General features: G+C 38.4%; 2 protein-coding genes across 5 annotated transcripts in view; both read right to left on the bottom strand.

Moving 5' to 3' along the window:
• tnika (TRAF2 and NCK interacting kinase a) overlaps nt 1-5,280 on the bottom strand; it is a 130,470-nt gene extending 125,190 nt beyond the window's left edge. For 2 of the 3 annotated variants that reach the window (XM_033987639.2, XM_055231362.1), the window contains exon 1: nt 5,161-5,265. In XM_033987639.2, the coding sequence (XP_033843530.1) occupies nt 5,161-5,217 (57 nt within the window). In that variant the 5' untranslated portion in view covers nt 5,218-5,265. Of the gene's footprint in view, nt 1-5,160 lie in introns of all 3 variants that reach the window. The other variant, XM_055231363.1, reaches the window with a different exon arrangement.
• Nucleotides 5,281-9,990: 4,710 nt separating this feature from the next.
• pld1a (phospholipase D1a) overlaps nt 9,991-15,611 on the bottom strand; it is a 59,104-nt gene continuing 53,483 nt past the window's right edge. For both annotated transcript variants that reach the window (XM_033988133.2, XM_033988132.2), the window contains exons 24-26: nt 14,166-14,319; nt 12,731-12,848; nt 9,991-11,030 (exon numbers count right to left, since the gene is read on the bottom strand). In XM_033988133.2, coding sequence (XP_033844024.1) covers nt 10,806-11,030; nt 12,731-12,848; nt 14,166-14,319 — 497 coding nt within the window. In that variant the 3' untranslated portion in view covers nt 9,991-10,805. The remainder of the gene's footprint in view (nt 11,031-12,730; nt 12,849-14,165; nt 14,320-15,611) is intronic.

Below are 15,611 nucleotides of genomic sequence, written 5' to 3'. Positions count from 1 at the left end.
TTACTTCTTTTAAACCAAAATAAAATGAGACCAAACTGTTATTTATCCCTCGAGTAACAACAGAACAACTTTGTATAAGTAAATATCCAACGGTATCAGAATGAATGATGAAAAACTAGGACTGATGCCATAGCAAATAACAACTTAAAACAAAATATTATCTAATCTTCTCATTTTTTCTTGCTCTTCCTTGTTCTTTTTTGTTCTTTTTTGTTCATTTTTGTTCTTCTTTTGTTCTAAATATTAAATCTATTGAATGAAAAGTCCTCAAAATGTCGCCAGTAACAAACACCTCAAACCCCTGAATAGAGCACAATGTGTATTTGTTTTCCAGGACACAAACTTCACAATTCCTACGAGCTTCAAACTGGCACAAAGCAAAAAGTAAACTACGAATGTGACACTCCAAATGTCCTACATATGTTCCTTAACTCGAATTAACATGAAACAAATGCAAAACCACATTACAGATGAAGAGTTTCCCTTTACAGACCGATACCAAGTGATACTGAGGGGTAAATCTTAGTTATCGGTCGTATCATCTCGACAAATATATGTTAGATATCGATAAAAACTTAAACACGTCTCGATAGACTAACATCAGGAGTAGAGACAGACTGATGTAAAGGTTTGCTGATATATCGAGTCAATATTTGCACTTTTTAGCGACTCGGCTGTTACATCAATTTATACGTCCAACCGGGATATCGTCTGAACCAATATTTGGACGCAGATATCCAATCCAGCTCATTTTTCCATGTCCGATACCAGAAACAGATCGATACAAGTTTAAAAAAGACCAATCCAAAGCAAAAACCAAAGCAGTTGGGATCGGTATTTTTCTCCAAAACCATAAAGCAAATCCAAAGCAAACAGAGAACCAGATAAACCGTTATTGCCTGTTTTTATATCACACATTCCTGATACAGCCATTAACTCCAGTGCGATTCCCCCTCCTCGCCCCTCCCCCACCGCGCTGCACCATCACAGCCAGATGACCTACTTCCTGTCCGTCCAGCCAGCGGTTGAGCGAACACGCGTCCAGCAGGAAACATGTTTGCAGGTGACAGAAACGCCCAGATACCACACCTCTCCAGACGTGTTCACGAGGAGTCGGGCCACGTTTGAGGCGACTACGTGGGTAATTAAAGCTTCAAGGAAAAACTAGTCATAAGAGGAAGAACTGGGAAGTTATGAGTGAGACGATGAGTATCAGAACAAAGTAGTGCATTCTTCTGTCGGCAAAACAATATTCAAGTCATTGTTTGGTGTTTTTTGCAACATAATCTCCAATATTTTAGCTTTTTTTTTTAGGTATTTTCTTATTTTCTCTTCTTTCACCCATTCTAGGCCTGTTTCCATAGCATTTAACAATTTAAAATGCAAATATTCCATCTGTTGAATGAAAAATCCGCAAAATGTCACCAGTAACAGAAACTGAAACCCTTGAATAGAGCTCCAAGTGTGTTTTCCAGATGTAAAATTGCGCAATTTATATTACATTGAAGCTGGCACAAACTAATTAATATGACACAAATGCAAAACCATGTTACAGACGAGGAGTTTCCCTTTAAAAACTGATACTGAATGACTTAGTTCTCGGCAATATCGCCAAAATATACATGGGATATCGGTAAAAACTGGGGAAGAAATACATATCGCACCACTGCTATTTAAAGGAAACTTAAACAGGACTAGCCAGACTAATATCAGGAATAAAGACAGATATATGGAGTTGATATTTGCACTTTTTAGCAAATGGACTCTCTTAAATCTTCAGCACAGCATATTTAATTTTGGCCATTCTGCTGCCTAAAAAGCACGCACAAAGCTTTAGTTTAACACTTAAATCCAAATAAATACCTGCTCAAAACGTGACTACACTCATTTGGTGAAGGTTTGTAGCAAAAAAGAGGCTGTAGGTGAGTTTGTCTTCAATAAAATGTGCATAATTTGGCGAAAATAATCCAAATTGACCCCATATATCTGTCCAAAAATATCGTCTAGACCAGGGGTGCTCAGACTTTTTCAGTATGTGAGCTACTTTTAAAATGATCATGTCTGAAAAATCTACCACCTAATGCACATGTGTCAAACTCAAGGCCCGCGGGCCAAATGTGGCCCTCCACATGATTTTATGTGGCCCTCGACAGGCTAAATTAAAAGGTATGATGGTCTTATTTCATGGTCATTTTATGAGATACACAGAGCCATATTTTTACATCTAGGCAACTGCATATACAATATTTGTAACTTGAAGAAGTAATAAATACAGAAACAGTTAATTAACAAGTTTAAAAAAGTAGTTACATTTATTTTACATCTGGCCCTTTGAGAGCAGCCCTTTTGCTAATGTGGCCCTCAGTGAACATGTGCTTGACACCCCTGACCTAATAAAAAATGTTAAGCATATACTTATTTGCAAATGTATTATGAATGTACAGTGCATTTTGATGTACTTTGCACAACGTCATGAGATAATACTGCACAACACCACTGAGCTTCTTACATGTTCATAATTACTTGAATGATGATTACTGCTCTGATGACTTGCACTGAATGGAATCAGTGAGGGCAGTAGCTTCTGACAGCCAGCCAGGAGTAAAATTGCATTTTTCGTTTGAAAGCGACAACAAAGCTAATCATGTTGATTACGGTTTTGTCTTTTTTTTATAGCCATAAAAATCATGTTAAACGAAGTATCAGAATTTGCAGCATTTTTTCACACAACTACTTCTATTTTACACATCCATCCATATTTTTTCTTTTACGCATCGAATAAATGACTGGGGAAATCCCCGCAGCACCCGCGCTCTCATTCGTCACCTTCGAGGGACAACAGAGGCAGATTACCGTAATGACGGTAAAATATTTAGATAGCCCCATGTCTCCGCTTTGAGACACCGTTTCCGCAACCTGCTCTATCGTCAATGATAGGATCCAACGCTATAGGGTTAAACTAACTCGCGCTTGTTTATGAGTGTGCAGCGCCCATGTTGTGACCTAGGGTCAGGTGTAATCTGACTGTCTTGTATATTAGTCATGTGACTGGATGGATGACGGGACGTGATCTACCCCAAATGCCTTCGCGATTGACTGGTAGATCGCGATCGACTGGTAGATCGCGATCGACGTAATGAACACCCCTGGTCTAGACCTTATTGCTCATCGGTTTCTCCATATTCTAAACAATCGGTATCAGTATCGGTCTTGAAAAAGTCCATACGGGTCGATCTTTAAGCAGGAAGAACCAGCCAAGAACCTTATGCATGACTATACCAGGAAAATTCTACAAGATATTAGATAGAGCCCAACAACAAATTTATTTTTAAGCTTCAGTTTAATTATTTGGATTCTTCATTGTTCAATATCCATAAGGTTCATTTGGCCAACATCTATATTTCTTTTCAAGCAAATTAAAACCATAGACTGCATATATAAAATGCATCTCTATCCCAAGTTACAACCCGAAAACAGAACAAAAAACATAGTACACGTGGTTTGATTTAGGCTTGAATATGAAACAATTATAGATTCTTTTTTCAGACAACATTATGCGCCACCAGAGCTACACTTTTTCTAATTAATCATCACATCAGGAGCTATAAGACCATTTGCAACTGAACTAAATATTACTTAATGATACTTAAAGCAGATTCCAATACCAGATAATACCAGACCATACCAATACCAATACCAGAAGTAAAACCGCGCAATTTATATTAGTTTGAAGCTGGCACATCGTAAAAAGTTAGCTGATTGCCCATCAGTTTCTCCATATTCTAAACAATCAGTATCGATATCAGCCATGAAAATATCAATACAGGTCGAGCTTTAAGCAGGAATAACCGATCAAGAATCTTACGCAAACATTTCAAACTCGATTTCGATGCTGTACTAGAAATATACTCGATACTCAATGCAGATTATAATACAACGATGATAATAAAAGAGGCAGTACAGTAAAAACTAATTTTCAACATTAACTTTTTTAGTATTGATACTTGTTCAAATGTTTTAGTATCAATTTGTATCTGATTGTTTTATACTTGTGGCAACTCTACTAAAGCTCCTAACCCTACCCTGTTAATCTGGTCTAAAGTTGACTGCAAACTATCGTAAAAACCTCCTTCACGCTCCTCTAGATTCACCAGAAACATCCAGCGAACCACCACCAAGCAAAACCGTGTCCGTCGCAACATCAGATCCACCTTGTGATCCCTGCCGCCCTTTTCCATTCCTTTAAATTCTCCACGTATAACTCAATTTACAGCCCATGTGCCAACTGTGAAGAAGCATTTCACATCAACAACCGCTGCTTCTCCTTCCACTGATGCAAGAGCCGAGAATGTCGAGATAAGGGCAACGTTCAGAGGAGCAGGTACGGACGCAGAAAAGTGAGATCGAAAATGCACAAAAAAAATAAATAAATAAGTGATGCAATGTGGCCGGGCAGCTCTGCAAAATAAACATGTGGGTAAGAAAAGGGACAAAGGAGGGACAGATATGTTCTGTCAAGCTGGAGGAAAGATCTAATTACAGCACGGGCAGCGGTGTGTATTTATCTTTCTGAATAGTTCTGTAACATCAGCCTGACATGGCAGCATCCTTTACTTACTGACTATCAAACCACCCACACAGGGGAAGCACTCCACATGCATTGTGCTCAGTGATGCGAAAAATAGTGATGGTCCTCCTTTCTGTCTGTCTGCTGTTCTGAACCTGGCAGCAACACCGGGCTGAACAAAAGAATGTGGGAATATTGCAGTGTGGAGAATTCAAAATACAGTCATTTAAATCATAAATCAGGTACAGTGATGTGTCTGACTGCAAAAAAGGCTGACACCAATCCCTTGTTTTCAGGTCAGCAGTTGCTCAGTTGCTCGTGTTCATCATGTTATCACTGACTTATAATGAAGGTATAGGTGTGCATAGGCTGCTGACAGTTTCATCAATGTCTGGGTAGGATTTGAGCTCTTATTTTGGCACGTTTTAGGCGGTTTCGCGTGTGCAAATCAGCTCCAAACGCTCACAGTTCCCCGGTTCTCGCAGGAATGCCGGGTTGCAGTTGTTGGAAAAAGGAGCTTGGTTGTGTGGCAGGTGCAAAAAGGAGGAGGAAGATGCAATGTGAGAGAGATAAAAGAAGCATAAAGGACTTACTCTTAAAGCAGACAGGTCAATTTCATCCAGACTGCGAGCTGGAGAATCACTCGCCATGATGGAGGGCGCGCACCAAAGCGCACAGTAGTCCTGAGTCCTGACACGGTTTCTCTCCTTCCTGCTAGTGCCTAAAACGTCTCTGCGAGACCGGTGTGCGCTGCTGCTGCCTGTCACTGCTTCTTCTTTCAGGCTAAATAACGCAAACGCTGTGACTGGGTCGTGTTTTGAGGCGGGACGTGGTTGTAGTGGCCCGACTCAGCTGGTAAAAGGGCGCGCGGGGACAAGAACAAGGCGCGCGTCCTGGTCCATGTCGGGTACAAGAAAGAGGTAGAACTGAAACGGACTGGAGTGTGGACACAGCGGGGAGAGAGGAAGCTACTGGTGCCGCTGAGTGTGACAGAGCATAGGATACAAACACAGGGAGAGGCGGAGACACGGGCCGGACACGAGCATCAGGGGCGTCACCAGAGCGCACGAGGCTCCGGTGAGAGGAGGGACTCTGCCTCTGCCTGTGTTTAAACAACAAACATATTTTTGAGTTTTGTGGATTGTCAGGGACAGCCCACAGGAAAAAAAAACGGTCACCTCGTTTTGTTTAGTTGTCTATGAATGAGAAATTGGTAAGAAACAAGCGAAAGACACAGTCACAGTTTCTTAAAAGAGCGAAAGAAAAGTAAGGAGGTGAGTTTATTTGGACACAAGGTGATTTAAAGTGTTTTACAGAATCAAATCTAATGAAAACATAAATAATCATCATAAAACTCACATTAAAAGAGAAAAGGAAGAGCTAAACACAACTGTACAGGGCCGGTCCCAGCTTTCAGGGGGCCCTAAGCTGAGTTTGTCTCCGGGGCCCCCTCCTGGTTCAGCGATTTGTGATTCACATTTGACACATTCTGACTCTGCTCTCATCACTTTGACCAGTTGTATTTGTGTTTATCTGAGCAACATCAGACTGAAAACATCCAAAAACTACCACAGTCACAAGAACAGAACAAACATATAAGGAGGGTCAAGATTTTTTAAATCCTAGACATTTTTTCTTCATTTTTGGTGGATTTTAATGTGTTCTAGTTGCGACAGTGGCTTAAATTTACATTATGTCGGGTCCTTGCTCCGGTGTAAACACAGAGCTGCCCTCACCTCTGCCCGACTCAAAAACAAATGTAGCAGCAGCAGATATTTTACTACTATAGGCATAAAACAAATGTAATTGTTTTAGAGGGATATTTATGCTGCTGTAAACACACAAGCCCTGTGTCCAATAAAACTTGATATATTACATTATTTTCAATATAAATGTATGGGCTCTTGGGGACCCTCAGCAGCTGCTCAGTCTGATTATAGGCTGAATCGGCCCTGGACAACTGGTCTGTATATAATAACAACAATATGATGTTTTTGGTTCTCAATCAGAAAGCAGAAAGAGCCTTAGTTTGTCCTTTGCTAAATGCTAAAGTCCAGTTGATTAAAACCTAAAAGGACCTCAGTACCTAATCCCACCCCCAGCACCTCCAGAGAGCACCCCAGACTTAATAAACCCCAAACAAACCATATTGTCAAACTAATGTGGGAATGGTTTGACTCTATTTAAAGAAATGCTCCATGGACCTGGTGTTGAGACATTTTAGTCAAAGTAAAAACACTGAGTTGACGTTGGACATCTGCCTAACGGGAAGCTTTAAGGGCCCTGGAAATATTAAAATAATCCTACTGCAAAAAGTTACTATTATAATATTAACAGGTGTCATTGTCTTCCATTGTGAATGAATGTACATTGTCCCTGTCAAATAAACTACATAAATAAATAAATTGTCAAGGCCATTGTTCCACTGACTGTAACTGACTAATATATATACTATACCTCATATATACAGTACTGTATACCTAACATATATATCGTATACCTAATATATACTGCATAGGACAATGATATGAATGAAGTTAGTCGACAACTAAAGGGAAAACAGACTTTATCTATTAGTAGACAAAAGTTACATGTGGTGTTGTGACGTTTGAGGACGAGTCCATTTTTTTTTTATGCATTTAAAAAAAAATTGTATCCTGATTACCTCTGAATCAACAGAAAAATCAGCACAGAAGCAGAGCACATGAGACATGAGTTAGAGCTCTGTGCTAAAATTAAAATTATTAATAATAAAATAAAATACAATTTTAAATTAAAAAATAAATAAAATAAATAAAAAATAAATAAATAATATAATACATAAATAAAGAAAAAATAAAAAAACTTAAAATAAAAAATAATAAAATAAAATAATAATAACAGTTGAATCATTTTAAAGAAATCTTAGCCATGGTCATTTCTCTCTGTGATTAGTTTGTAGAGAAAATTTGTTCTTACATTGGCTTCCATCATGTAAATAAACAGTAAAAGAGTCTTTTGAATGGCTCTTTGAAATGGTCCAAAAGATTCGGATCCTATGAACGAGCTGAAAGTTCCATCACTAATTGACCTAGATGTACCTGAGACTTCTAAATAACCGTGAAACACTTCCAGCTTGTCACAACTTGTCCTTCTCCATGATTATAATCATGATTATTCCCAAGAAACACAACAGGAATTCAGAGGTAAACCAACAAAGATTAAGTTAAGAAGAAAACACAATAACACAGAAAAGTTTGATTTCTCCAGAATTGGGTTGGATTTCCTTGGAACATTTATTCTAAGTATCACTCCAGCTGTCATTAGGTGAAAAAAAACATAGAAACAAGGAAATAGAAGCATCAGATTTACTCCTGGGTAAATTATACGGACACGTAATGTGACTAACCAAACAAAGACATGTCTGAGTAATCTGTCAGGCAGCAAGGCAGGTTCCACGGTAAAAGAAAATGATCTGGAATAGAAATGAAACTCAGCCAAACACTGAAAGACGAACTGGGAAACACACTAGAAAATCATTGTTATGTAAAACTGGAGACAAGACCTGAAGACGAGAGGTAAAGTAGGTTAGAGGAAGGTAAAATCTGTAAAATGCATGAATAAAAAAACATATAATTCATTAAATTTTGTAAAACAGCAGGTCAAAACTGATCCCACTGATTGAAAATTGCACTAAAGCACGAAGAAAAGCTCCAGGTTGCTCCTTGTTCATTTCTCTGTTTGGACCTATATTACCAGAGTGTATAATACTCCCTACAATGAACAAATGGGCAGAAATGACTGGACAACACAACATGTGCTGAGAGTCTCCAGGAAGTTGCTGATGAAGGAATGACTCAAAATTTCTTGAAATGGGAGTGTGAAGACAAAGGTTTAAGGCAACATGACCAATCCCAGCTAAAGCCCGACTAATCTCGAAGAATAAAGTCAACAGAAGACACTTGTGGATTAGGATTGGACAGTTAACACAAGACGAGGGTCAATGAGAACGAGATCGGACGAGATTTTAATCAATAATACGTAAATTGTGTGATATCATTAGCAGTTTTTGGCCAAATATGAACTAGATGGGAAGAAATCTCAGTAATTTTCCTAATGTATTGCAAAATCTTGTGGCAATTTTGTCTCTTTCAGATGTTGTCTCATTCCTAAAGTGGATCAAGGCCTCAAAACTATGTAAAATATGACATTATAACATTAATTATAACATTACTGTAATAACTTAAGCCTGACAATGTTCCACAGTCGTACAAATAAAATGATTCAAGTCCCTTAACTGTATTTATAGAGCCAAAATATAGATGCACCGAACACCAAATAAGTGGTTCTTTAATTTCACATTATTGGAGTTACATTTAAAGTTCCATCTCATACTCTGACATACATTAATATCTTTGTAAATCGCATACATTAAAAACCCCAATAACCTGACACACTTTACTCTTACAAAGAGAAATTCCTTCAAGAAGATCTCAACAATAAATTCAAGGAAACTGGCAAAGGGGATTTAAATTATATAAAAAAAGCTTGTCTGGGATACACAGCATTTTATACGCTGACAAAAACATAAGGATGATGAATAGAAGTGAATGTAAAAGCACCATGCATGTGATTGTTGCTGTTTACAGAGATTGCTCTCCCTCTGCTGGTCAAAAAGCATATTACAGGTTTCAAAAGCAGGTGATGGATATCCACATAGGCCTGTCACGATAACACACTTTAAAGTTTGATATATTGCTCGAGTAAATATAGACGATGAACGATAATATAGAAACAGATTTATGCCACTGACACAAAAACCTAAGAGTAGATTTAAACTACAGTGTGGCCCAAAAGTCACTGACACTTTTAAATCTTCAATAGCTCTGATAATTCTTAAGTTATACTCACCAAATTTTCACAGTAGATAAACTGAACCTTCTGAGATTTTATATATATATTATATATATATATATATATATATATATATATATATATATATATATATATATATATATATATATATATATATATATATATATATATATATATATATATATAATATAGATAGAGATATATATATATATATATATATATATATATATACGGTTATAATTGTTCACTAACACTTGAATTTATTACTACTTCAACTAAGGGAAGTAACATTTCTTAAGCATTTCTGGGCTTATGTTTCTTATTTGATCGTCGATATTACGTTTTAAGGTGTTTATTGTCTGAGGTTTATTCACAAACACCTTTTCTTTAAGATCACCCCACAGAAGAAATCAGGACTAGTCAGGTCTGTGGAGATCACATACTGCCCCCTGTCTGTGAAAAACACTTATTATTCCTTTAATGGCGTTTACGCTCGGGGCATCTCTGGTATTAAAATGTCAAATTTGACCCATGTGACTCAAAGTCCCACTGTACAATGAGGGTTCGTTCCTCTGTGCTGTATTTGCTCAGATTAATGTCAGAAGAGTCGTTCTAAATGCTCTGGAAAAATAAAATAAAAATATTAAGAAACAAAAGAGTTATGCTTTTTTTTCCTTCCAATTGTCAGTGACTTTTGGGCCTTTTAAAATATTCCAAATCTATAATATTGTTAAAATGAACCGCTTTAGTATTAAGTTTGCGTCTGTAATGAGTCGTAGAAGTTATTAATTCAACCTTTTATGGCTTAAATCTTCTCAAATAGCCAAAAAATTACCCAAAATTTCTGAGTAGTGCAAAGAAAATGTACACAGGATAAATATTAACCCCAAAAACTATTGTTCCAACCATTGTTTCATATTCTGCTAGTTATCACGACAGGCCGATATCTATCCACTGCTTTTGTTGATATCATAATTAGATAGATTTAATAAAATAATAGACTAAACCAGCACATGTGACAAAATATTGGGTCCATTATCAAGCAACTGGCGAATAGAGAAACAACAACAGCTGCTTCTCTATTTGGCGCATGCTCCACGGATGAAAACCCAGAGACATTTTTTAAAACAATAATCACTTTACATGAGATATTACAAATTGCATGCAAGTGTGTGTTTCTTCACTTATGGTCCCTTGGAAGTTTCTCATATTCCAAACCAGGATTCCCATTGAATTCATGTGTTTCATTAAAAATGTTTTGTCCTCGAGCTCCTATTTTGTTCCGTTTTCTGTTCTTCATAATAATTAGGTTCCTTAACACCAAAACCAAGTGGCAGATTTGTGTTTTTAAGCTGGTTTCCCCAGGTTTTTTACGGTTTGTTCCTTATGTCCAGATCTCCGTTGGTACCATGGCTTCTTTACTTCCCACGGAGGGCATAAGGTTGTGCTCCGACAGGAAGTCCAAAGGAAACTGGACCAAAAAACCACGGATTTTTCTCAGTTCTTCCCGGGCTTTGGTCTGGTCGGTCTGAGCGAGGCCCAGCTTGGTTTGGTACTGCTCCAGCTCGGTCATGTTACGCACGAGAGACGAGGGGAGGCATCTGAACACCTGAAAAAGACGAGAAAAGTTAAAAAATGTTAAATGAAGCTGAAGTATAAAAAGAGGAGAGCGATACTGACAAAAAAATGAAAAAAAAAATGTATATAATGTTGATGTTTTTTTTTAATTTTTTGTCTGTTTTTGTCTTTTTTTAAAAATACTCCATTACCAATATTTAAATCCTAAAACTAAAAACGTGACTGTGGAGTCTTAAGATTCAACTATTGCACCGAACAAACACCCGAGAAAAAAGTTTGTTCTTTTTTAATCAAACTGAGTTATTTGTGAAGCAGTTTCTTACTATAGACAACAAACTTCTCATTTTTCATATTAAAAGCCAAAAGTTAAATGTGTCAACTGGACAAAAAGTTGTAGGAGTGAAGACTTTTCACCGTTTCTACTTCAGTTTTGGTCAGATTACTGCTGGACACTGCCTTATATCTGACTGAAAGGAGGCGCTAACTACAGAGAAACTCAAAACCCCTCTTGCGTACGGTTGTTGTTTTTTAGCTCGGTCTGTTGAGCTACAATAAGTGTGCACTGTTCCTGGGTCATACTTCACATTCATTCATCTCTTAATGGAGCTTTCACAACTTTCACAAATGTGGCTAGCTCATCATTCAAGTTCAAAACAACAATTTCAGTATCAAATTACAGACAACATAAGGGACATTTTTTCACACTTTCTTATTTCAGTGCTAGCTTCTTTACCAACGCCCAAAGTTTGATTAAATAAAGTAAACTATGCATCACACTCAGACATTTTTGGTTGGAGGAGCTCATCGGGGGCTAAGGTCTTCAACGGTGGTCCTCACACCTCAACGTGTTATTTTAGAGAATTTTAACAACGGAGAAAATGACACGTGTTTGCTTTGTGTAATCCCTCGGTCGTCCAGGTCTGATCCACAGCAAAAGACAAAGTTTAAATGTGTCAACTGGACGAATCGTTGTAGGAGTGAAGACGTTTTGCCGTTTCTTCTTCAGTTCTGGTCAGATTATATCCATCTCGAGCAACACTGAAACTGTAAACAGCTTTTGTCTCAAGTTTCAGCCTTAACGACCTTATTCAACCCTCCTATTGTTCTCTTTGTTTGCTTTGGGTTTGCAGATGGAATCAGATCTGTAAGATTTTTGTCTCTGACCAGAACTGAAGAAGCGTTTTGGACGAGCAGCGAAACAAACGTCTTCCCTCCTACAACCATTTGTCCAGTTGACACATTTAAACTTCGTCTTTTGCCATGTTTGCTTTGCTGTTTAAATATATTTAGCACCTGCAATCAATCAATAAAATCAACAATTTTATTAATCTCAAAGGGTAATTCAGTTCGCAGATCTCTGGTCGTGCACAAGCCATAAATAAAATCATATACATAAACAACACACAGCACACATTTAATCCTCAGCGCATCAGGGGACACATTAGCAAATTTAAAGAGAAGAAATTAGCTAATTAATTTCTGTAGTGATTTATAAAAGCTAATATGGAATACTTTTTTATTAGACATTTTGAACAGCATTTTTAGTCATGATTGGATGTGCTATGAAAGTGGGGGAGCTATGGGACATTGACCGTTCTAGGGGAGTCTAGTGCCCCCTAAAGCCCCCACCCAGCGCTGCACCTGGTCCCACTCATGAGTCTGTATCCTTCTCCTGGTTGATTTAAATATCAAATTGTGACTTGACAATGACATGAGGACAGAGGGACGTACCTTCTCATAAATCGTGGCATTGCGGCCGGCGGTGGTCATCCAAACCTCTTTGTAGAAGCGGTCACTGATTGGGTCTGAGAGGTCAATGCTGTCGTCTGTGTGGCCTCCCAGGATCGTTCTGGAAAAAGGGAAAGAGTGTTAGCGTAAAATGTTTGAGTTCAGGGCAGGTGCAGTAAAATTAAACATAAACTGTGACCCCGGGTGAGACGCTTCTACTCAGTGTGACGAGTTCATTAGAGCCAAAGGAGGAAGTGCTAGAGAAGGTTTAATGAACACAGCTTTGGGCGAAGGATGAAGGAGAAAATCACAGGCAAATCTGAATGTCATTGTGAATGGCTGCAAATGGCAAAACACAATGCCGTCTGAAAATAACAAAATACGGTAAATGACACATTCACACACATGCAGTTGGGTTTCTTGCCCAAGGACACAACAACAGTGTTCATCTACGGGAGCTGGAATCACTCTCCCAACCTCTGGGTCACTGGATCTGACTTAGAACCAAAGATGTTTATGTCGAGAGCAGGATTTGAACTGCCAACCTTTGGATCAGTGACAAACACTCAACACGAACTGAGCTACTGTCGCCCCTATGTTTGTATTACACATGAGATAGACTGAGTACCGGTAAATAAGAAGAAGAGGAAGAAGAAGAGGAAGACAAAGAAGAACATGAAGAGTAAGAAGAGGAAGAACAGGACGAAGAAAAAGAAGAAGAGGAGGAAGAGGATGAAGAAGATGAAGTAAAAGAGGAAGAAGAAGAACAGGAAGAGGAAGAAGAGGACAAAGAAGAAGTAGAACAGAAAGAGGAAGAAAAGGACAAAGAAGCAGAAGTAGAACAGGAAGAGGAAGAAGAGGACGAAGAAGAAGAAGACGGAGTAGAAGAGGAAGGCGAGGAAGAAGAACAAGAGGGAGAAGAGGACAAAGATGAAGTAGAACAGAAAGAAGATGGCGAAGAGGACGAGGAAGACAAAGAAAAGACAAAGTAGAAGAGGAAGGCGAGGAAGAAGAACAGGAAGAGGAAGAAGAGGACGAAGAAGAAGACGAAGACAAAGAAGAGGAAGAAGAGGATATACTACACTACTTTATTTTTTAAATCATTTCAAACTATACAATAAAACCAGCAGAAATTTGTAATTACATGAAGCAAAACAGTCTGAAGACTCATTTTACACTAAGACAGTTCCACTTTACTGCAGGCACCAGAGACTCTGTCCTCATCTGAACCCTCCTCTTCCCTGCGGCACAAACACAAACTGCTGTCATACTAATGTCCCCGTGGACATTCATTATAAGTCTGTCTGTCCCTACACAATCCGTCTGCCTAATGCCATAACTAACAGCATCCGTCTGCGTTACATTTCCAGAAAACACGTTCACATCCATCACTCATGTCGTTTTTATTCAAGCCAAAAGACGAGAGTACAAAGCCCACCTGAAACACTCGAGGCGGAGGTTGAGAGCGTAGGGCCCGGCCTCATAAGTCTGTCCATCCATCACCGAGGGAACCGTCTCCGAGTCCTGCACGATCACCGCGACCTCGCTGTCACGCTTACCCAGCATGCTCCTGTCGTTGATGTTCGCAGAGCCTGGATACACAGAGAGTGGAGTGTACAAGGTTATCTGATATTTGTGTGTATCATTAAAGGTGCACGGTGTAACTTTTCTTCAAGACGGTCCACCACCAGCTTGTCTCAGTGAGTGAATCTGCCTCTCCACAGATCTAACCTGTAACTAGAGCTGCTCATCTCCGTGGACATAGATAAGTTTTATTTTTTTGTTGCAGGTTGACCTATAAAACTGTGAGAAGCACCGTTTCTCCGTTGCCATGGTAAACAGGAAGTGTTTAATCTTTGGCTACAGGAAAATGCATCCTGGCGCCGCCCAATCCTGTAAGATTTATAGACGCACACTGTGGGTTAGACGCTTCTTAAAAGATCCACAAAATTTGCAAAAGAAGATAATAATTGACAATATTTTAGAAAAGAAAGAAGTACCGTAGATTTTTTTAGTTTTAATTTAGGAAACGCTTTTTTTTTTTTTTTTTTTTTTAACTGTGTCTGAAAAGCAGTTCAGTTCATAATCTTTCCCCATGTCTCACTTTTGCATTTACTGTTAGAGCGCCCCCAGTGGCCGTTAGGCAGTAAAAATCTATAAATTAGCCGCACTGTTGTATAAGCCGCAGGGTTCAAAGTGTGGGGAAAAAAGTAGCAGCTTATAGTCCGAAATTTCAGATAAATGTGCCATGATCATGACACAAATAAAAGACAAAGCTGAATTAAACGATCTGAGCGAATGACTTTCTCCACTTTCTCTTCCATTTTGATCTGAAAATGTCATGTGATTTTTGTTTGTGTAAAATCGAGTTAATGGTTCATAATGCACATGTGAGTGGAAATTAATTAAAAACCATATGATAAACCATACATATACACTGGAACATTCAAGGCAAAACAATAGCATCACCATGGAGACAAGCAGAAAACGTACACTGTGCACCTTCGTAATGTAATAATAAAGTTTGGCAATGAAACAATGCCTTTTTTTGCTTATTTAATTTGCATAAACAGATAAATGCCACTTAAAGAAATCAGGTCAAATCAGGTTTGTAACACTCTGCATTGTTGTTGTTGTTGTTGTTGTGTTTCAATGGCAAACAGGGCCGGTTCAGACTATAATCAGACTGAGCAGCTGCTTAGGGCCCTGCGGCCACCAGAGGGCCCCCAAGAGCCATTACATTTATATTGGAAATAATGTAATATATCAAGTTTTATTGGGCACAGGGCTTGTGTGTTTACAGCAGCCTAAATATCCCTCTAAAACAATTACATGTGTTTTATATCTATAGTAGTAAAATATCTGCTGCTGCTACGTTTGTTTT

This window comes from Periophthalmus magnuspinnatus, chromosome 22, assembly GCF_009829125.3.
Source record: "Periophthalmus magnuspinnatus isolate fPerMag1 chromosome 22, fPerMag1.2.pri, whole genome shotgun sequence".
Lineage (NCBI taxonomy): Eukaryota > Metazoa > Chordata > Actinopteri > Gobiiformes > Gobiidae > Periophthalmus > Periophthalmus magnuspinnatus.
Note: the sequence above shows the minus strand (reverse complement) of the source record. Positions and strands in the feature narration are given on the sequence as shown.